The 24,253-nt window shown below is 42.9% G+C and overlaps 1 protein-coding gene across 1 annotated transcript in view; it reads right to left on the reverse strand.

Annotated features, from left to right (window-relative positions):
• The window catches only part of LOC149081384 (Ig-like and fibronectin type-III domain-containing protein 1), an 83,386-nt gene that overhangs the window by 44,188 nt on the left and 14,945 nt on the right, over window positions 1-24,253 (reverse strand). The window contains exon 2 of the mRNA XM_089238200.1: window positions 9,011-9,247. Coding sequence (XP_089094326.1) covers window positions 9,011-9,119 — 109 coding nt within the window. The 5' untranslated portion in view covers window positions 9,120-9,247. The remainder of the gene's footprint in view (window positions 1-9,010; window positions 9,248-24,253) is intronic.

A 24,253-nucleotide genomic window follows, 5' to 3' on the forward strand; every position in this document is an offset into this window, starting at 1 on the left:
GCCCATGCGTTAAAACGGCACTGGGGTGGTTAATTAAACTGGGCCGGAGCTAGAGGGAACAAAATTTAGGGGTCGGGGTGGCAATTTTAGGTGGAAACAAAGAAAACCAGCATAAAATTGTCGAATTTTAAAGTTGTGGGAGGGGGCGTCAAAAATCCTAGTTACGTGTCACACACAGGCAATATCTTCTTCCTTCAATTCAGAAACAAACAAAATGAGTGAAACACCACTCAACGCTTGATAATTAATAAACAGCCTCCGTTGAAAAACACCGGAGGTGCGGTTTCTGTTTTGGTTGGAAGACAATTGTAGTTTATTGTTGGTGTACTATCGCCATCTCTTGTAAACATATGTAAGGAACTACATAACCAAAGTTGCGTGCGCATTCGTCCTCACGTCCAAGTTTTCGCTCGTTTATTGCGTTCGTAAATAATAACTAATATTAGACTGTTGCAACCCTTGCTGCCATCCATATATATGTTATTACCAAAGTCCGAAATTGGCCAATTCGTGACGGGGCTGGCCACTCCGCGAATTGGTCAATATATGGTTAAATACTGACAAAGTCAATGTCCAGAATTCTGACATTGGATGGCCAGTTCGCGAAGTGATCGGTGATCCCTGGCCGAAGTACGATATCAAAAGGCATAATTCGGGATCATCGTCCAGTTAGCGTATTATTTCGTGGTAATTATGTCCAGTTAATTATGGCAACCCATCAAACTGCAGTCACGGTTGATTACTGCAGATGCAGTAATCTAATTATTCCCCCCCTAAATTTGGCAAATATATATATATATATATAGACATAAAAAAATAATATATATATATATACAGACATGTATGTATAGATGTATATAGACATTTATACATCACACACACGTTGACGATGAAAAACAATGGATCTGGCTCCTATCGGGCCGTCTTACATCGGCATATCGAGCTTTGGCCAGGGCTCTCCGGCCACTCCACGAAACGACCGTCTAAAGTCCGAATCATTTCTGCAATTCGTACTCCTACCAAAAACTCTTGGCCAATTCGCTAAGTAGCCGGCCCCGTCACGAATTGGCAGCACTTCGGGCTTTGGCAGTGCAACACATACAACGCCAAAAAATATTAAACATCAGCTTGCTTAGAAAATTGTGCTGAGCTGAATAAAATTTTTTCATTTTGGATGTGGTACCTAGGATCCTTTTCATTTTCGAAATAGTGGATACGTTCTCTTTAATTTCACCTGCACAGGCCTGCTGTTTCCCTGAGCACAGAATTTCGATATCTGCGTGCAATGAAAAAATAACATGCTCTCTTTCATGCACAATATGGTGAATTTTGTTCCGCGCAGCAAAAAAATCTGTATATACGGAAGAATTCTCAGCAGTGTTCGGCAATACGTATCTGGATGCGTGATTCAGGAATCAAAATTCAATTTTATTCTTCCACATTTTGTTTAGGAGGAATCTTTCAAATTTTAGGTAATTTTTTTAATAGAGTTATCTCTGATTTTCATTGAAAAAAAAAATACCCCTCTTTTCACAAAATTTCCCCTTGAAAATTTGGAGAGGAGTCACACGTCACTCTTCAAAATTAGTTCTTATTACAACACGGATTCTCGTTCATTCTCAGACTCTAAACGTCCACTGTGTATATACTGTATTCCATACTAAACTTATTAACCATGAAAAAAATGGTGCCTTTCTTAGGTACTTCTGTCTATAATCCCATTTCATTTCATACCGTGCACCGCCCAGGCTCTATCGATCATTGTCAATTTTAGCCATTGCCCCGGACGAGGGGGCTGAGCGATGTCGGGTGCTTTATTATGCATAAAAAATACACGAATGTAAACACATTATTAAAAAAAAAAGATACAGATTTGAGATTTACAGATTTAAATGTTTCTATTATACAATTAATTTCGATGAGCTCTTCTGATGTCTTTGTAGCTCTATTGAGCTTGAGCCCTTTTTGTTCTCTGTGGCCAAGCGCCAGGTCTTGAACCACGTTTCCCTCATTAGCTTATTGGCTCGGGTGAGCCTCCACTGTGACCAGGCCAAGTCCTGGACCACGCGCCTTCCCTCGTTGGCTCAGGTGAGCCCTCCGCTGTGGCCAGGGCAGGTCCTGGACTACGCGTCTTCGCTCGTTGGCTCGGATCAGCCTCCGCCGTGGCCAGGCCAGATCCTGGACCACGCGTCTTTCCTCGTTGACTTGTCGGCTCGGGTGAGCCCTTCGCCATGACCAGACCAGGTCCTGGACCACGCGTCTTTCCTTGTTGGCTTGGGTGAGCCCTCCGCCGTGGCCAGGCTCGGTCCTGGACCATGCGTCTTTCCTCGTTAGCTTGTTAGCTCGGGTGAGCCCTCCGCCGTGGCCAGGCCAGGTTCACGCGTCTTCCCTCGTTAGCTTGTTCGCTCGGATCAGCCTCCGCCGTGGCCAGGCCAGATCCTGGACCACGCGTCTTTCCTTGTTGACTTGTCGGCTCGGGTGAGCCCTTCGCCATGACCAGACCAGGTCCTGGACCACGCGTCTTTCCTTGTTGGCTTGGGTGAGCCCTCCGCCGTGGCCAGGCTCGGTCCTGGACCATGCGTCTTTCCTCGTTAGCTTGTTAGCTCGGGTGAGCCCTCCGCCGTGGCCAGGCCAGGTCCACGCGTCTTCCCTCGTTAGCTTGTTCGCTCGGGTGAGCCCTCCGCTGTGGCCAGGGCAGGTCCTGGATCACGTGTTCCCTCGTTGGCTTGTTGGGCCAATTTGACCCAGTCCGCGGTTCTAGTGTTAAGGAAAAGAAAGATCGTCTCTCTATGGTATAATGGTCGATTCACTTGCCCGGTATACAAATACAAAGGCTACAACAGACAAAATGCTCAACAAGGTTGGCTGTAAAGAGATGCCCATAAAAATATGGATGTCGAATATGTTGCGAAACAACGGGGTGGGTGGATTGGATACATCGATTATACGTGAAAGACACTCTTCACACAAGGAAACGCACTGTCTATGATCCCAGTAAACGGGTAAAAATGAAACTTTTTTTCCAGCCACAATATGCTTTCTGGAAAATAACTATACAGTACAGGGATCTTCAACGTATGGCCCGAGTGACACATTTGACTTTTGTCGTGGCCTACCGATCATTTTCAGAAAAATGTCTGAAAATATTGAAAAACGATTAATTCTAGAATTTTAATGAAAGAAATAATTCCGGAACGAAGTGGTGAAAACCCAGAATTAATGAAATGAAATTAGTTTGAAATTTTTAGAACATATCTTAAAAATTAGTGAAAAAAAAATTGACTTAAAAATCAACGAGAGAGAAGTAATTTCGTAATTTCTGATGCAAAATTATTTCATAATAAATAAAAGAATATTTTCATGATTATTGAAAAAGAAATTATTTTAAGATATATATTGAAAAGAGAAAAATAGTTTCGGAATTACCGAAATAAATAATCACAGAATCATTTCAAGTGATTCCAGATTGAAATTAATATCGGAATTAATTAATTCAATCGGCAGTTAATCAAAACCCTTTTTTTTCAGAATTATTGAAAAAAAATTATTTCAGAACTAATCAAAATTGATAATTAATGAAAGAAATAATCTCGAAATAAATAAAATTATTCAATTATATTTTGTTCTTGTTTAACTCGGGGGCCCCAGTGGCCCCCCACCATAAAGAGGACACTAAATTACATGAGTTGGTGGCCCCACGGGCTTCGTGGGAAATTTCAATTTGGCCCGTCGTGCCTCAAAGGTTGAAGACCCCTGCAGTACAGTATATATTATATTGAGAAACATATCATTAAACAGGAACCGCACTGCCACCTATCAAATAAAAAACGCAACTATTATAGTTCTTCGATTCGAATTGGTGACCGATTTCTGATTAATGTGGCACATGAAAAAAGAAATGAAGTATGACACACTAATAAATGTTTTATGAACAATAATATTAATTAAATTGTCAAGTTTGTCTCGAAATTTTAACAGTTGATGTTTGTGCATTGTAAAATGTCATTACTAACACTTGCAATTCCTTTGATTTATGTGCAATTGACGGCCACGTTTTACAAGTGTTACTAACGTTAATTTACAACATGCAAACAAACAACAACTGTTAAAATTTCAAGGCAAACTTGGTAATTAAAGTAATATCATTGGTCATAAAAAATATTTACTAACATCATACTACATTGTTTTCCAAAGCGACACATAAACGAAAAACCGGTCACAAATTCGAATCAAAGAATCATCACAGTTGTGCTTTTTATTTCATAGGTGACAGAAGCGGTTCCAGTTTAATTATGTTTTTCAATGTAAATACATATAATACATACTGTATAGTTATGTTCCAGAAGGCATATTTTGGCTGATAAAATTTTATTTCTACCCGTTTGTTGGTTGTGGGCAACAGTGACAAAGAAAGGCACCATTTTTTTTTCACGGTGAAGACGTTTACAGTTATAAATGGACGTTTAGAGTCTGAGAATGACTAAGAATCAGTGTTATCTGAAAAAACAATTTTGAACATTAGAATTTCACTTTTCTCCAAAGTTTTGAGGGACAATTTTCTAAAAAAGAGGAGTATTTTTTTTAAATAAAAAACAGAGAAATCCGAAAAACTGGTTAGAGGAGGGCACATTTTATATGGAAATAAAATTTGTCTTTTCCCGAGAGCATCTCGGTGCTGATCATGCACCCCCCCCCCCTCTCCCATCCTGGGGCCAGACCCTCCCAGACTGATCTTTTACGGGGCACTCCTCCCCGTGTTACAGCCGTGATAAACCTATTCTTTTTTGGGGTCACGGTACTCACTTAAACCGTTGAGGATACCTAATCAGAAAGTTGTTGCACTGCCTCTTCTTATGCCAACGAAAAAGAAAAAAAAATGGAGAAATGTTACGAAAGAATATATAGTATAAACGAGAAGAGTTGTGCGGTAGAGATTATGTTGTTCTTTCAGGATTTTTTCTCCGATTTCTCAATTCAAGTATCTCAGTAAATATTGCACTTCGGAACAATGTGGATTTTTTTTTTGTTGCTCTCAGGACAGACAGGGCAAAAACTTCCTAATTGGGATTTTCAGCACACGGGAACCAACCGTATAAAACGTTTGTCATCTGTTATGTATACGACCCCTCAAATAAATTACGACATTTTTAAAAAAGGGGTCATTCAAATATTACGTCAGCGACGATGGGGGGGGGGGGGTTCGGAATAGCCGACTTGTGATGAAAAAGAGGGAGGGAGGGAGGGAGATTACATGATGCTTACGTCATCAACCACCTTTTATGAAAATATGAAACATATTCTTGATGGTATCTTAAGCCAAAAACGGGAAAACCTTTCGCTAGTTTGCGGGCACCTGATAAGTCCTCTACAGAGCCACTTTAGTGATCTCTAAATGCTCCGCGGATCCTTCAAGCGATCTGGAAATGAGCCACGGGCCGCTCAAGTGCTCTGGAACTGTGTGATCCGTACGTCATTCACGTAATCCGAAATTATGCCGCGGAGCACTTAAGTAATCTGAGAATGTGCGGGTAACTTGAGTGATGTAGAGCCGCACTGGGAGCCGCTGGAGTGGTCTAAAACTTTGCCACATGTCACTCAAAGGATCTCTAATTGATCGCTTAAGTGTTCTGGAACTGTGTCATGGTTCACTTAAGTGATCTGTGAACGTACCACGGGTCCTTTAAATGCTCTGGAATTACGCCACGGGCCCCTTTATCGATCTGTAAATGTTCCGCTTAGTTCATTTTTATAAAATTAGGCATGAGGCTACATCAAATAACCCCGAGGGTCTCATTTGGTCCGCAGGCCATGGGTTTAGCATAGAAGGATTAGAGCAGTGGGGGAAATCTTCAACCTTTCTCGATTCGCGAGCGCTGCATATGCACATCATCAAATGAAGGGTACCCCTGGGCAACTTTGACACAGGTATTCCTGAAATCTGCCAAATTTCAATCTTTGAATGAATTTTTTGCAGGTTGTTCAATCGAAGCGTTGATCAAGTGCTCGCCAGCATGAAATCGGACGCGAGCAGTGAGCACCACGGTGCTTGCGAGCAACAGGTTGAGATAGCCGGCTTAGAGGGTGGGTCACAATGAATTTATTATATAGAAATTTTAGTTCTTAGCCTTCAAATAGCATTGAATTAACAGAAATTTCTTAAGATAACATATAAAGGTATTTGCTTTCGATTTTTTAAAAAATATTTTTGCATAAAATAAATGAATTTTTGATCTTCTGGGGAAGGAGGCACATGAGCCTACCCATGTCGCCCCTCAGCAAGTTTCTAATCCCAATTTACGTTAGGAGGTAGGGAGCAGAGCTGACGAAATTTTGCTGACAAGGGGGCTGGGTCAAAAATTAATAAACATTTGCTGGCGTAATACTTGAACGGCCCCAAATCGCATTTGCCATTTGCAAACTTTTTGGTAATTAAAAGTGTACTTCTGATGCCAGCGGTTGCAGAGATGGTCCTATGGGCGAACAATTTGAATCGCCCTGTATACACGACCGTGACTTTTGTCCTCGGATGAGTATCAACGACACTTGAATCACCTGATTGTATGTATGTGCCACCCTCTATTTTAATATAATCACAACTTTCACTAGGCTCTATGGAATGTTACCGGGCGTGTCGGAGTTCTGTTCTTTGGCGAGTTTCCAATTTTTCGAGCAAAAAAACTAACGAATGGTGTTATTCCTGTGTAATGATAATAAAACACTGGATATATATTTTCTTGACGATAATGGGACCTGAAGACAACGAGAAACGAAGTAGTAATTGCGTGGGCATTTTCAAACATCTTCTGTTTTCCTCTCTCGGTGAGGTTTTTTTTCTCCTCGCTTCTCTCGCCCATGAACTTTTGCTTTCGAAACAAAACGCTTTAACACGTGCTGCCGTGAACAAACCGATAATAATAATGGTATTCGGGGAGAGAATCTCATTAGCGTGAACCATTGGGATCAACGGTGCATAGTGAGGCAACCTTGAGGCAAGGTTTCATTTCAGAGTGGAAGCATGCATAGGATAAAGCGGTAGAAGGTCTGAATCGCGGAAAATATGAGGGCGACCTTCAAATTTTCATGAAAAGAAAGAGATTCGCATCATTCTCGGGGCGAAATTCACAAGGAAAGAAAACCACTTTTTTTGTCATCATTGTTCTTGATTTTACAAGAAAAAACAGCGCCATCACGTTTTTAAAAAGTGCCTACCTCGTGAAGTTCTTGTTTATACTGATTACGCCACCGCCACGTAATTGAATTGATTGCGGTATCGATTTTTTGCAATGCAGCTGTTTGTGAAATGATCACGATTCATCCAGATGCACGAGTTCAAAAGAGGAGATATTTTTACTGTAGTTGAGAATCTCTGTTATTCGGCCTTGTACTCGAGCGTGGATCCAAAGGGGGGAGGGAAGATGGGGCGATCGCCCCTCCCAGGAGCAGAATAATATGGGAGTAAATTTGTCTGTATCGTAAAGTACGGAATGATCCAATGCACCTATCCATACAATAAGTTGCTTCTCCGACACATCATCCTGGATCCGCCTACTTCCGCTCCTTTCGCCGCCGTGAAGATGCCTACTTTCTTCCATTCGCAGCTGAAGATATCTACCTCGGCCTTCATTCGCAGCTGAAGATATCTACCTCGGCCTTCATTCGCAGCTGAAGATATCTACCTCGGCCTTCATTCGCAGCTGAAGATGCCTGCCTTCACTCCAATCACAGCTGAAGATGCCTGCCTTCACTCCAATCACAGCTGAAGTTGTCTGCCTTCTCTCCATTCGAAGCTAGAGATACCTACCTCGGCTTCATTCGCAGCTGAATCCGCCTTTGCTCCATTCGAATCTGAAGATGTCTGCTTCCGCTTCAATCACAGTTGATGTCCGCCTCCACTCCATTCGTAGCTGAAGATGTCTGCCTTCGTTCCATTCGCAGCTAAAGATGTCTGCCTCCGCTCCATTCGCAACTTAATGTCTACCTCCGGTCCATTCGCAACATAATGTCTACCTCCGGTCCATTCGAAGCTTAATGACTCTGTCTTCGTTCCATTCGCAACTTAATGTCTGCCTCCTTTCCATTCGCAACTTAATGTCTGCCTCCGCTCCATTCGCAGCTTAATGTTTGCCTCCGCTTCATTCGCAGCTTCTTTTGTCTGCCTCCGCTCCATTCGCAACTTAATGTCTGCCTCCGCTTCATTCGCAGCTTCTTTTGTCTGCCTCCGCTCCATTTGCAGCTGAAGGTGTCAGCTTTCGCTGAGGTGTAGATCCAGTATGGGGAAGGAACGATTTCTCCCTCCCAAGAGCAGAATATTTTGGGAAAATTCGTCTGACCTGTAAAGTACGGGACGATCCAAAGAACTTGCACCAGTCGCATCTCAACACGTCGTGCTTGATCCACACCTCCCCCGGATAGTCCCATTTCTTTAGACACGGCTCTGCGTATGGGGCTCGGGGCCAGGTTACGTATAAGTGTGATTATGTCCAACCTATGTGAAACAAGAAATATGATTTTATTTCGACAGGTGGCACACACTATCTCTAAGGTGTCGAAGGTCTTCCCGTATGTCCTTAATAATAATTGTCGGGGCTCGTTGACGAGCATTAATTAATGCCATTATTTATCGGCCATATAAATCAACCTGCATACAAATCTGACACATAATTCCTTTACTCCTAGAAGGGCTTCATGCAAATATTGCCTTTAGTTAATAGAATCCGGTAAACAGAGGAATATTTTAGTGATTTCCTAGTAGAAATTCAAGGAAAAGTTCTTCAACGAAAAAGGCAATTATCATTATTTTCCATTCACCGTCGATAACTTATTGGCATAATGATAATCTGCCCACAAACACACATACTGAAAGCAGGTGCCAGAGCTAATCGAGTTAATGAATTGTGTAACTGGTATAGGCCTTGAGAGGAATGGGAGAGAAAAAAAAGCCAAATGATGCCAATCAAGTCTTTCGAAGCAAGAAAAATTGCAGCTCACCTTGGAGCGAGCTGAAACTTACCATGTGAGATTGGCAAGGAGACAAGTAGACTAGTAGCCATGAACAGCAACGAGGTGACCACCAGTTTATGGAAGTCACCTGACTTTGATGATTCCCTGAGATCCTTCATCTTCTTGAACGTCGTCTTCTCTTTATGATAAGGTTTCGTGATATTTTGAAGGAGAGAGATGGTGCTTTCTCTTGATGAGGTGAGTGATGTGAAGAGCGCACTCTTTAATGCCTCTGAATGGTTCCCATCTGCATAATGACAGAAAAATAATCAAAATACGCATAATTCGACTATACAGGGTGCACAGCATTTTACTGGTGAACCACCATTGATCCTAGAAGTGTACTTCCAATTAGAAAAAAGTTTCCTAATAACGTATATAGTACTCAGATATGTCATTCATGTCTCAAGGGGTTCTTTAGTTATTAAAATAAATAAAAAAATAACTTTTTATATGGACACCCTGTCCTCAAGAACCCAATTAGAAGTTGTTGCCCTGTCCCTCCTGGGGACCAAAAAAGAAATTCCACCATTCTAAGTACAATATTCACTGAGGTATTGTGTGTGTGGAATTCGAACAGAGGAAAGTTGGGGGAAAAGCAGCGTTAAATACGGATGAATCATTTTACCCGCATTTAACGCTGTTTTGAATGATATATGTTGTTCTATATATGTTATATCAATCATATATATATATTGCTGTCCCGCCCCTAGAGGCATACAGCGGATCTATATATGTATATAAACTGAAGAGCCAAAAAAAACTGGTTAAGGCATGCGTATGCAAATAAAGAGATATGGAGCCAATCAGAGTACGGCGCTGCGGTCGGCAACGCCTATATAACACAACAAGTGTCTGGCTTAGTTGTTAGATCGGTTACTGCTGCTACAATGGCAGGTTATCGAGATTTAAGTGAGTTTGAACGTGGTGTTATAGTCGGCGCACGAGAGATGGGACATAGCATCTCCGAGGTAGCGATGAAATTTGGATTTTCACGTACGACCATTTCACGAGTGTACCGTGAATATCGGGAATCCGGTAAAAAATTAAATCTACGACATCGATGCGGCCGGAAAAAGATCATGAAAGAACGGGACTGACGAGAATCATTAAACGTGACAGACGTGCAACCCTTCCGCAAATTGCTGCAGATTTCAATGCTGGGCCATCAACAAGTGTCAGCGTTCCAAGCATTCAACGAAACATCATCGATATGGGCTTTCGGAGCCGAAGGCCCACTCGTGTACCCTTGATGACTGCACGACACAAAGCTTTACGCCTCGCCTGGGCCCGACAACACCGACATTGGACTGTTGAGGACTGGAAACACGTTGCCTGGTCTGACGAGTCTCGGTTCCAATTGCTTCGAGCTGATGGACGTGTATGGGTATGGAGACAACCTCATGAATCCATGGACCCCCTATATGTCAACAGGGGACTGTTCAAGCTGGTGGAGGCTCTGTGATGGTATGGGGCGTGCACAGTTGGCGTGATATGGGACTCCTGATACGTCTAGATACGACTCTGACAGGTGACAGGTACGTAAGCATCCTGTCTGGTCAGCTGCACCCATTCATGTCCATTGTGCATTCCGACGGACTTGGGCAATTTCAGCAGGACAATGCGACACCCCACACGTCCAGAATTGCTACAAAGTGGCTCCAGGAACACTCTTCTGACTTTAGACACTTCCGCTGGCCACCTAAATCCCCAGACACGAAGATTATTGAACATATTTGGGATGCCTTGCAACGTGCTGTTCAGAAGAGATCTCCACCCCCTCTTACTCCTACGGATTTATGGACAGCCCTGCAGGATTCATGGTGTCAATTACCTCCAGCACTACTTCAGACATTAGTCGAGTCCATGCCACGTCGTGTTGCGGCACTTCTGCGGGCTCGCGGGGGCCCTACACGATATTAGGCAGGTGTACCCACGACAAATAAGCTAACCACTCAAGTGGCCCCCAAAAGATTGTCAGATCAATTAAGTGGTCCGTGGAACATTTCCAGATTATTTCAGTGGCTCGCGGCACACTTACAGATCATTTAATTAAATTGCTAACGGCATATACACTTATTAGGCAACCCACAGCACGTCCCCAGTTCACTTCAGTGGCTCGTGGTACATTTGCAGATTACTTGAGCGGCTCGCGGCAAAATTTCCAGGTCACTTGAATAAAGGGCCGGGGAGGGGGAGGGTGGGGTCTTGTGCTCCGGGTGCTAACCCGGGGAGAGAGCCGAGTTCACTTTGGGGTGGGGGCGAAAAAACAGATACCGGCTCCGGGCGACGAGTTAAATTTCTGTTTCTAGCTACGGCCCCGCTCGAGTGCTCCGTGTGTCACGTTTTCAGGCTACTTGAGTGGCTCGCTGACCAGGGTCGGAACTACAAGTGGGGGCAACTACGCCGGGTGGAAAAATTTAGAGGGCGGAAATTTTTAGGTGAACACACATAGACCACCGTTATAAAATTATCCAATTCCGAATTGGTGGGGGGCGGCAAAACAATGTTTGCCCGGGTGGCAACACAAAATTCCTACTTACGGCCCTGCATTTAGGCACTCATAGTCGAGCGAAGAGGCGCGAGTTATACAAGAATTACGACTAGGACGAAAAAAATGCATGGGGTGGAGGAAGAGATGTTCGCACGTAGTAAAAGGGGTCATTCAAGTATTACGTCAGCATCGATGGGAGGGCAGGGGGTTTCCGATTTGCTGACTTTTGATGACAGGGGGGGGGGGAGTTGGATAATGCTTACGTCATCAACCACCCTTTATGAAGATATGAAATATTCTTAATGGCATCTTATTCGGTGCGCCAAGAACGAAAAGAAACCTTTCGATAGTTACTGGGTACCTGAACTAACATTCTACCTATTGATAAGTCCCCTACAGAGCCACTTTAATGATCTCTAATTGTTTCACGAATCCTTTAAGTGCTCTGGAAATGTTTCCGGGCCGCTTGAGTGCTCTGGAACTGTGCCACGCATCACTCAAGTGATCCGTAATTATACGCCGCGGATCACACTTAAGTAATCTGGGAATGTTCCGCGGGTAACTTGAGTGATGTAGAGCCGCACTGAGGGCCGCTGGAGTGGTCTAAAACTGTGCCACATGTCACTCAAACGATCTCTAAATGCGCCACGGATCGCTTAAGTGTCCTGGAACTGTGTCGCGGGTTACTTAGGTGACCTTTGAATGTGAAGGTGATCTTCGAGGCCTACTTCAGTGAGCTGAAAATGTGTCACAGGCCACTTAAATGCTCTGGAATTGTGCCACGGGTCATTTACGCGATTTGTAAATGTGCCGGTTAGTTCATTTTTACAAAATTAGGTTTTAGGTGGGGGGGGGGCGACGGCAAGCCACATAAGATAACCTTGAGTACCACAGGTGGGTCGCAATGAATTTTTTAAAGATAAATTTTGAGTTTTTATCTAGCCTTCAAATAGCATTGAAATTAACAGAAATTGATTATAATAACACATGTTATGGAGAATGGGGAAAATGGAAGATGTAGTGTTATTATTTTTGTGATTATTATTTATTATACTCATTCTTCATACTCACACACACACACGTGTAAATACTCCCTGTTCATATGTGGCCCACACGTGAAAACAAACACTACACAGTCACTAATTACTCTTATTAATTATTATATGTTTCAGCGAGTGTTTCGACATGAAACTTTGCTTGTTCTCCCTTCCCTAGTCCATCCTCCTCTTCCCCCCCCCCAGGAGTGAGTCACCATTTCGCGCGTTTTCATCGAGAGGACATGACGTGGCTATCTGGTGACCCCTCCGCCTCCAATCGGAAGGCCGGGAAGTTGAGGGTCCAGAGAAGAGTTGACGAAGACGAGGCTTTTTTTTGGGGGGGACTGAGAGATGTTGAGGTAGGACGTGCACTCCTGAAGCTGCGTGGCCCCCTCGCCCCCTACTCCCCCGTAAGTCCGGACAATCCTCCTGTCCACGACTGAAGAAAAAGCTCCCCTCCCTCAACCATCCGGGAGGAAGTTGCGAAAGCCGGTATCGCCATGGGTCAGCGACAGGGCCGTGGTCTTACTACCTGCCAAGATGCCGAGCTCCAGTTCCAGACATTACCAGTAAACGACTGAAGAGAGCGACACATCCCAACGAACGGTATTAGCCAGCCACCGGGACATCAGCATGTATCAACAACCAGTGCCGAGCTCTAGTTTCTAGATGTCACCAGTGAAGACGGAAAATTCGGCACTTCATCTATGAGCGACCTGTCAGCCACCACCTGGTCTTGGAGGTCCATGGGGATCTGTGCCATGAAAATAATCCATTGCTGATTTGAACGTGCGAAGCCTTTCCGCTATGTTACTCATGGTGAACCTGTCTTCTACTTCTTTATCTTGGTCTTCATCTGGTACCGCTTCAGTTTGAGGAATTCTATCGATCAGTTAAATTGCCCCGAATTCTACAGATCTCTCAAGCGACCAGCCGCTCCCTTTCAGATCACCCGAGTGACTCGAGGCACGTTTCCAGGTAACTCAAGTGGCCCGCGCGAAAGTTTCCAAACCCTTGATGCACGAACACTTTAGTACTATAATTAGGCATCAAGGGGGTGGGGGGCTTTCGATATTCCTACTCGATTTCGACATGGAGAAAAAGAAAAGGGTTTAGACATCAAAATATGGCGTTTTTCCTTGACAATCTGAGCCAATACAAGGTCGAGTTTATGATCCATGTTCGTGGATTAGTTACCGGTTTTTTGACATCAAAAGAAATGGCGATTTTTTTTGTTGTTGTCGTTGTTTGGAAACCACTCAGCCTTCGCTTCGTTCTCTCAGTTTCTGTCGTAGTAATGCATCGCTGGTCATGGGCACCATAATGAGCTGCGTCCGTAAGACGAGCCACGATTTCCTGGGCATCCCTTTTCGTCATCATCTGGTTGGTGACTTTGACTTCAATATATACCATATATTTTATTCTGCTATTTTCTGCTCAATGTCGCTCGTCAGAGACTCGTTCAAGGAGAAACGACGAGCGCGAAATAACGATTTTAGAGAAAGAACTCGTCGCATGATTGATTTTACCATCTACTTTCTTTCTTTTTTTGGCATTTTTTCGCAATATTTTGCTTTAGAGACCAGTGGTTCTTACCCTTTTTTCGACGCGAACGCGAAAAGTTGAGTGACGAAATTCTTTGAACGCTCATATCTCAGGTAATACCCACCGCAAGTAAGAAGCGATGGTACTGGAAGGTGCATATTTTTGCAGAGGTGCGCTCGATGATATCACGCCGGTTTCAATATCTTTTACCGTCTGGACACCAGGCCAGCTGCCCCGAATCGTAACAAATTGTTTTACGCTGTATCTCATAGTTTCCCAACCTTTTTTGTCCCATCTCGCCCCTTCCTCAAGAATTTTTTTCTCCCATCGCCACCCAATGCAATCTAACCCATAGCATCCTATGTTATACCCGTAGTTTCTACCGCCCCCCTGGAACATACCGTCGCTCCGAAGGGGTCGTTAACGCCCACGTTGGGAATCACTGCTGTAAGGCGACTTGATAAGGGCTAACTTGATTCTAGTGGCTATTCACTGCTGTATCTCAAAAAGTACGTACGTAATGCAAGTCAAACGTAATGGTGTCGACAGGTGCACGTTGCAAAGGTGCAGCATTCAATCAGGCGCGGATCTATTGAGAGGAAGGGGAGGTCAAGCGTAGTGCAATAATTCATGAAATTTTTTGAATTTCTATGCGATAATATGGCAACAACAAATTTTTTCAAGGAAACTTCGACTAAAAAACGGGTGAAACCGGGACATTTCTCGAAAAATTCGGGATGGAGGGGAAAAAAACAAGACTGTCGTGGAAAATGCGGGACAGAATGCGGGACATATGGTCATCACGTGTTGACACTTTTTTATTATTTTTTTATATATATATATATATATAAAGCCATTTGTAAAACCACTCCTTCCAACAGCGACCTCTAGATCAGCCCCTGCATTCAATGGTATCACCATTCCGGTCTGGGTACCAGATCCGCTGCCATGATTCGTAACCCAAATTGTCTTCCGCTATCTCTCGAGCAGCTAGTTCACAACGAAAATAGACGACAGACATTGGTATCGTTTTGTTATCTATTCTGTATATAGTTTTTGGTTTATATAAAATTGGGTTTGCTGTATTCAAGAAATACATCCATATTTGTTGTGGGCGTCAGCCACCACGTTGGCCACATTTTACCTGTTGTGGCCTTGCATTTCAAACACAAAGCCGATGATAATGACGTAATTTCACTATGTTGGTGCCTATCACGCGATTCTGGGCAGAAAAAGGAAGAACGTATTCACGTCAGAACTTCCCCCCTTGAATAATAACATGACTAACGTATAACGTGATCCTCACGTACTCCCAAGGGATCAGCATTGATCCGTCCAGGGAATTGGTTAGTAGACACACGTCCATGTCCGAACCGGGATTCAAACCCACACCTGCACAGTCAGAGGCTCTAGCTCCCTAACCACTCGATTGCTAGGGATGTGTTTTCAATTTTTATACAACTTAATTACGTTAATTATTCATTACTTAATTTGTTTATAAATTATTTTGCATATTATTTAATTCCTTTTCAGCATTTGCTTAATTTTTGTTACTTTCCCTTTTTCTTCTTTAAAAATTTATTCATTTCTAAACTGAAAATACATAGGCACATACACACAGTGGGACCCCGACTAAACGAGCTCTGATTCAACGAATTCTTCGATTTAAAGAATTTTTTTTTTTTGAAATTCAGACGAAGGTAGAGGTCAAAACCCCCTATTTAACGAACAAAAAGCCTCGATATAACGATTTGTCCAAATATGTTTTTGTTATTTCTCGTCATCCCCAAAAGCACAATCCGAAAATTTGCCTTCCGAGGAACTGATCTTCAGCTATTCTTTAGAGCAGCGGTTCTCAGCCAGTGCTCCGCGGCGACTCGAGGAAAATAAAATGAATCAGTAAATTTGATAGATAAGTAAATAATAGAGGCCTACAAGGTTCTGCCATAAAAATTCGAGTCAGAGCTCCGCCATAGAAATTACATATGAAAAGGGTTCCGAGAGTCAAAAAAGGTTGAGAGCCGCTGCTTTGGAGAATTAAAATGGTAAAAATGGTTGCGTCTTCATTCTATTTGCGTACACTCCCTAAAAATGGCAGCTTTTGAGCCAATGAAAACATGCCAACACAATGATAACTTGCCAAAACGCAGTGAGATTTTATGCATTGATTTAATATCTCAATAAATATTGCATTTGAATTGAAAAAAAACATGGAATTTTTTTCCAAATATCTTTTCCGAGTGGGATCTATATTTCGTTAATAGGAAATTTTAGCATAAGGGAAGTGTATGAAAAGTTAATTTCTGTATTTCTTTTATGCCCATACGATTTTCTTGGCCTATGGCAATCGGAATTTGGCATGAATTGCAACCAGCTAATTTGCAAAATGCCCCGTTCCGGGATTAAAATCCGGTTATGATGGAAACAACTGCAATATGTTCAAATAAAAAAGTGGTAATACGTCGCCAGTATGGAAAGTATCAAAATGGAACGCTCAGTTGTACAATAGTCAGTTGGCGAACATTGCTTTTTTGTGGCGAGCCGTTATCGCCAAGATTAATCGCAACAGCAAACGGGTGAAACCGGGATATTATTATCCCAGCCATTATCCCCCCCCCCCCCATCCAATTTAACAATCGTCCAAAGGAAAATGGTTGTTGTTCTCAGGGCAACAACTTCCAATCAGATTACCTGCTCGAAACTTGAAGAAGCAATCACGTGAACATGATAATTGTTTCCCATTCCGTCCATTTACATGTGACCGACTCTCTTAGGTTTGTTGTTTTAAAGATTGCATTTCCTCGTTGCATCGACGGAAAACTCACCGATAATGATTGTAAGAATAATGAATACAGTGAGCGGCAACTTAAGTCGTTTTCCGTGTCTTGGCGATAGCTATTTGGTCATGTCTGAATCAAGATTGTCAATCCGACTCGTTGCTTCAAGTTTCTAACATGAGGATATCGCTAATCAAGTGGATATTACAAGCTTATGTTCTGAGTTTTTGTCAAATAGGATGGACAGATGGTTTTATTATCAAAAACACAGGGTGTCCCATGAATTCCTAAATAGTTTAAAACTTCATAAAATTTGAAAAAAAAATTTGTGAGTTTTTGGATGCGGTTTGCAAAAAAGTTATTCTAACAAAGGATGGATCTTTCTGGTACAGAAAAAAAAATTAGTTCAAATATTTGTCGATAGAGAGCAGCACTGCGCGAAGCAAATCGCTGGAATTATCCAAATCAAAGTCACAAAATGTAGGGTGTGCGAGATTAACATCCCATTTCTGAATTTTCCTGTTATAATGACACTTCATAAGGTTTTCATTGTGATGTTGGCCATTGGTGGACAAGGCATTGTTGGTGAAGTTGTTTTACCTTAGCCACGAATCGCCTGCTGAAGCTTTAAAGAACGTTTCAGACACAGAAAAGATCGGAGAAAAGTTTCTCAATGCAGCTCTCACTATGCACGAAAATTTGAACTGACTTTTTCCCTGCACTAAAAAAAAAAATCCCCCTCCGTGAGGATAAAATTTCCCCAAACCGCATTCATATACCAATTCCTTCAATTTTTATGAATTTTTAAACTATTTGCGAATTTATGGGGCACGTCGTAAATTTGTATGAATACAGTAAAACTTCGATTAACCATCACCGTCCGGACCAGGGCAATGACGGATAACAGAAATCTCTTAAGGGGGGTTGGTGCACGCCAATTTTACAAAATACTACATTTTCCCATTTTTCAATTTTTCAATTTTTAAATACAGTCAAACCTCGTTAATGAGTCACTCTTGGGAGAGCAAAAGTATGGCTTAGTAAGCGGAGTGACTCGTTAAACGGAGTAAGGCCATAGCTTGCCAATTCCTGCCTGAGGACAATTGGGACTTCCAAAAAGTGATCCGGTAAGCGGAGTGACTGTTAAGTGGGTGAGTGAGTGTTAACCGGGTGACGTACTAACGAGGTTTGACTGTACTTAGAAATTTTCTGCGTCTAACTGTGTTAAAGTTTTTGTGTTCTAGCTGTATTAAAAGTATTTTTATACAAACTGCTGGCAGGCGTTACACATGCTAATGTCTTTCATTAAGATGCGTTTCTCTCAAAACCATGTTTCATCTTTTCGAACACCGCTCATTCAAATAACACGAAACTAGGTGTTTCTCTCAACACTATAGTGTTACGCACTTTAACACGAGGATTTTTTTTATTGAAATTAATTTAGAAATTTTTCACGGCACAAAATATGGGCAAATTTTGATGGTTTTTTGAAAAAGTTGCACGTTGCTCGAGTGAAATTTCGATTAAAACGTAACCAACAATGAAAATCCTAAAAGCTCGTGTTTAAGTATGTAACAGAATAGTGTTGAGAGAGAGACACACGACGTTTCAATGCATTTAAATGAGCGGCGTTCGAAGAAATGTTCGTTATCTAACAGAAAACTTGGTTTTTTGAGAAAAACGCATTTTAGTGAAAAACATTAGCATGTGTAATGCCTGACAGCAGTTTGTATAAAAATGCTTTTAATACAGCTAGAACACAGTTAGACGCAGAAAATTTCTAAGTACAGTCAAACCTCGTTAGTACGTCACCCGGTTAACACGTCACTCCGCTTACCGGATCACTTTTTGGAAGTCCCAATTGTCCTCAGGCAGGAATTGGCAAGCTATGGCCTTACTCCGTTTAACGAGTCACTCCGCTTACTAAGTCATATTTTTGCTCTCCCAAGAGTGACTCATTAACGAGGTTTGACTGTATTTAAAAATTGAAAAATGGGAAAATGTAGTATTTTGTAAGATTTGCGTGCACCAACACCCCCTTAATTCATATGTACAGTGACGTGATTTCACTGGGGGGCCTACTTCACCAAACACCAACTCTGGCCATATCGCTATATTGCAATTTGCTGCCTTTAGTGAGATGGGTTGGAAGTGAAGGTGATCGGTGGTCGCCTCGAGTTCGTTAGGGAAAATATCTTATCTATATCCTCCCTTGGGTTCGAACCCTCACAACAACCTTCACGATGGTAGACGAGCATCTTACCACCATGCCACTCGGGCACACCACTGGGGGCCTGGGACGAAAATGAAAAAAATCCTTTGAAAGTGAATAATATACAAATACAACACCACTACAGGCAAATTGCCCAACGAGGTGGCTGACTTAAGAACATCATGTATCCCCGAGCCCTACCTACTACTGCTGCTACACCACACATGCACCCCGCCCACAACCCCCCGCGGAACCCCCAACGAATCGGTACATGCGGGAATGTGCGTGTACGTGTAGTGAAACCTGACGTGAAGTTTTTTTTTGTTTCTCTTTAATGCTTGTTATGTGTAGTGCTGCCATCTGCCACCAGTTTTTCGAACTACGAGTGAAGTGTTATGATTGAATGATTTTTCGTTGTAGGACTGTTGCTCTCTGTGGCGAGACTTTTTAACGGGGAGATCGGCTCGCATTTGCGCCTTGAAGTTGGGAACCACAGAAAACCAACTTCAGCCGACCACCACTGTGGGGTTCGAACCCGGATCCACGCATCGCGAGTCCGTCACTATAACCACTCGACCACCACAGCGGCATACATATTGCATTTAATTTTACACGCACGCACGCACGCACGCACGCGCACACACACACACACACACACACACACACACACACACGCGCCGATCAATATAAACTTCAATATAAAGATGATAAGGATGGAGACATTGAAAATAGCGTCCTTCCGTCTCTTCCAAAATTCTCTGACAGTCATGGCATCATCAAATAATAGCAAACCTTCGATAGGCGCCGTTCAAGTATTACGTCAGCAAATTTTTTTACCCATTTTTGACTCCCCCCTCCCTCCCCTTGTCAGCAAAATTTCGTCCGCACTGCCCTCTACCTCCTAACGCATATTAGTGGGATCAGAAACGTATGCGGGAGGGGGGGGGACATAGGGGGCTCGCGTGCGCCTCCCTCCCAGAAGAAAAAAAATTTTTTTTTTAATGCAAAGAAGATATTTAGAAATTTCGAAAGAAAATATCTTTATATGCTATTATAATCGACTTCTGTTAATTCCAATGCTATTTTAAGAACTCAAAATTTCTTTTTAAGAAATTCATTGCGACTCACCCTTTAAGCCGTATCTGGTAGACCCTTGACCCGCGGACCAAATGTTGCCCTGAAGGTTATCTGATGCGGCTTGCCCCCCCTCCCCTCAAACCCAATTTCGTAAAAATGAACTAAGCGGCACATTTACAGATCACTTAAATGACCCGTGGCGCAATTCCAGACCATTCAAGTGGCCGGTGGCACATTTTCAGATCACCAAAGTAGGCCCGTGGCACATTGAAAAATCACTTAAGTAACCCGCGACACAGTTCCAGAACACTTGAACGATCCGTGGCACATTTAGAGATCTCTTGAGTAAGATCCGCCCTGGAATATCCTGGGGCCCCGCTGGTCTAAAGAACTCACTCGGCAAGTGAGAAGACGTGGGGTTCGATTCCCCGCAAGGGTATACAGTTGAATTTTCTCTCTCTCCTAAATACATCTTCGAATCAGCCAGCTGTTAAAAACCTTCGTATGGATAGCGGAGACTGACATAACATCTTCGTATAAGGGGGGTCATTCTAGTATTACGTCAGCATCGAGGGGGGGGGGGGTTCGGATTTGCCGACTTTCGATTGACAAGGGGGGGAAGGGTTTGAAGGTTGCTTACGTCATCATCAACCACCCTTTTTTGAAGATATGAAATATTCTAAGCTGCTGACGACATTTTGCTGACGGGGGGTGAAGGGGGGGGGGGGGTCAGTGTTTTGCTGACTTTTGCTGACACTGGGGGAGGGGGGTCAAAAATGGCTGAAAATCTGCTTACGTAATACTTGAATGGTCCCTAACATAGGATTCAATGGGTTGGCTGGAGTAGGGGGGCGATGAGAGAGGGGGGGGGGGGAATTCTGAAAAAGGAAGGGAACGATGGAAGAAAGAGCTTGGGGAAACTATGCTCTATATAAGGCAGTGTTTCCCAACGTGGGCAATATCGCGCCCTGGTGGGTGGTAGGATGGATCATGAGGCGATAGAAGCTACTGGTATAAAATAGGATCCCCGTGGGTTTGCTTGGGGGGGGGGGCGGTGATGAGAGAAAAAAAAAATTCGGGAAAATATGCTCTAAGGCAGTGATTCCCAACGTGGGCGTTAACGCCCCCTTGGGAGCGATGGAATGTTCCGGGGGAGCGGTAGAAGCTACGGGTTTAACATAGGATCCCATCGGTTAGATTGCGTTGGGGGAGATGGGAGAAAAACATTTCTGAAGAAGGGGGCGATGGGACAAAAAAGGTTGGGAAACTATGCTCTAAGGTCTAATCTTTTACTGTTTGTGACTTTTTCTTTTGGAGCTTTATTATAGACACTGCGTGTTCGTTCCTCCACAGCCAGCTACTTTGAATGAGCTCAACATCAATACTGAATAAGCTGGCTGTGGAGTTGGGGGGGGGGGGCGATGAGAGAGAGGGGAAAAATTCCCTTCCATGAACCTCCTCTTTACGAACGTGCACGAATTACCTCCTCTTTTACGAACATCAATACTGACATGCTGTATCGGGGATGAATTGGATTGCAGTGTTTCTCAAACTTTTATCACCCGCGGCTCCCTTACCCGATTCACGGCTTATCTGTGGCTCCCTAGAATGAATAGTTTAGTACATGTAAAAAGAACCACTTCAAAGCATAAATAGGCATATCAACCAATATCTCCAGCTCGCCACGCGACGAACACTTTGAGAAGCACTGGACTACCGTATAGATGTGTGCCGCGTAACGGAAGGATGACACATAGAATTATAAGTAATGGAGGAAAAAAAACTTGAAATGTTTCCACTGCTTATATATACGAGATGTTACACATTTTGCTATCCATAATTGGGTAATTGTGTAATTTCCACAGAATATTTTACTCGCTTTGCGCAAAACTTGTATGCATTTTCATAGCACGTGTATTCACGAAGATATAAAAGTTTCATATAAAAATTTCAATTATCGTCGAATGTGTTTTGCTCATAACATGTGGAGTTTTCAACCGATTTCCACTAAACTTACAGAAAATTTGATACTATACGCAAGACATGCTGTACATGAATTTAAAATGCAACATTTACGATGAGATATTAACATCAATTCCAAGTCAATTACGCATGCTCAGAAAATGCAATTTTTTTTTTTTTTGTATAATTTGTTTGTCAGATAGTGCAGCTTATACAAAAATTCCAAATTGAATGTCGTGGAAACACAAATAGATTGGTGATACAGTGAGCAGTAATTTCAGTTACTTGCTGAAAGTAGTAGGATGATAAGGAATTTTCCACAAATATTCGTACATCGACCATTTTATCTTATCACTGCCATAGCGTTTACCATATATGCTCAACTAATGGCCCCACAGACGAAATGTAGTCCCCACGAAGTGATCTGATGTGGCCCGCAACATCTAGCCTAATATTGCAAAAAATACCAGATCCCTTAATAAACCCGCGGTACAGTTCCACATCAATTAAGTGGACTGCGACACACTTCCATATCGATTCAGTGACCCACAGAACCTTTAAAGATCACTCAAGTGACCTGGGACGCTGTTACAAATCACTTAAGTAGTCCACAGTACATTCTCACTTCATTTAAACAGTCCGCGGCACATTTCCTGATCGTTTAAGCAGTCCTTGGCATGCTTAAAGATCACTGAAATAACCCGCCGCACAGTTCCACATCCCTCAAACAGTCCTCGTCACATTCATATATCACTTCAAAGAGTCGCGACACATTCATAGATCACCTTAGTTTCCCGGGACACGTTTTCAAGCCAATGAAGTGGCTTGCATTCTCAAACAGATTGAGTACCCTTGACGTATGCAGTGAAACCTTTTTGAAGAGCAACCTCTACAGCAGCGTTTCCCAACCCTTCGAAGTTCGCGGCATCCCTTTGGAAATAATATTAAAAACTTGGGGCACCCTTCCTCGAATACAGAAGTTTACTACAACAAAAATCGCAGTAAAAATACATCGATAGAGTTTTGTTCGATTAATCATCAATATGAAACTTGTGATGAGAGTAATTAATTCGACTTAATTTATTTTTAAGACCTTAAATGGGAAATAATATTTTTTATGTAACTCCATAATATCTCGCAGCACCCCTTAGAAAATATCGCGGCACACCGGTTGGGAATCACTGCTCTACAGTCTACAATGCTGTGCCAATGTAGGGCCCATTTTATTCTATATTCAAAAACTGTATCTATATGTTATTCCGAGAGGGGAAACAATGTTCGAAGGGATGGTTTTCTGGAAACAAAAGGAGAAGAACGCGGTGCTCCGAAGGTCCGGCCATGCCGATGAAACTGACATGCAATAATGACGTTGCACCTTTCACTATCTCTCGACTCACCTACGTGAGGCACACGAGACATCAAGAAGAGGAAGCTTGAGGGCGGTGCTGCGAGTGTCTACAATTGGGTCACAATCAGCGGAACTGCTTTTTCTCTTCCTCGTGTTAAAAATATAAAGAAACAAAAAGAACCCCATATATCACTTTTTCTTATTTTTCTTTTCCACCGCCTCTTAAAATGGAGAATTTTATAAAGAAAAGGAAGGAAGAAACGTTTCAAAAGAAATCTAAACTATTAACGGAGTTGTAATGTAGAAACTACTTCCTCTCTGAAGTCGCAGGCTATGCAAACTATACTAGGAAAACTCAATCAACACTGCGCAGAGGAATCTCATTTAGATAACACGCTTTAAAGCATACATGCTCAACTCATGGCCTGCTGGCCAAATGTGGCCCTCGGAGTCGTCGGATGCGGCCCGAAACCTCAAAACTTAGTTCTGCAAAAATCAACTAAGCGGCACATTACCAGATCAGTCAAGTGAAACGCGGTACGATTCCCACATCACTTTAGTGACCCACAGCACATCTACAGATCACTTGGGTGACCTGGGTGCTGTTTCAGATCCTTAAGTGAACCGTCGTACATTATAACTTCAATTGTTCGTGACACATTCCCAGATACTTAGAGGACCCGCAGCACATATAAAGATCAACTCAAATGACTTGGGGGGACATTTCCAAATCGCTAAAGTGGCCGGTGGCAGTGCCGTCTTAACGCATGGGGCCCACCCGGGCACGGCCCTGGGGCCTCA

Source organism: Pholcus phalangioides, unplaced genomic scaffold (assembly GCF_987345545.1).
Source record: "Pholcus phalangioides strain wild (caught in Gottingen) unplaced genomic scaffold, Ppha-v1.0 ptg000010l_1, whole genome shotgun sequence".
Classification (NCBI taxonomy): Eukaryota; Metazoa; Arthropoda; class Arachnida; order Araneae; family Pholcidae; genus Pholcus; species Pholcus phalangioides.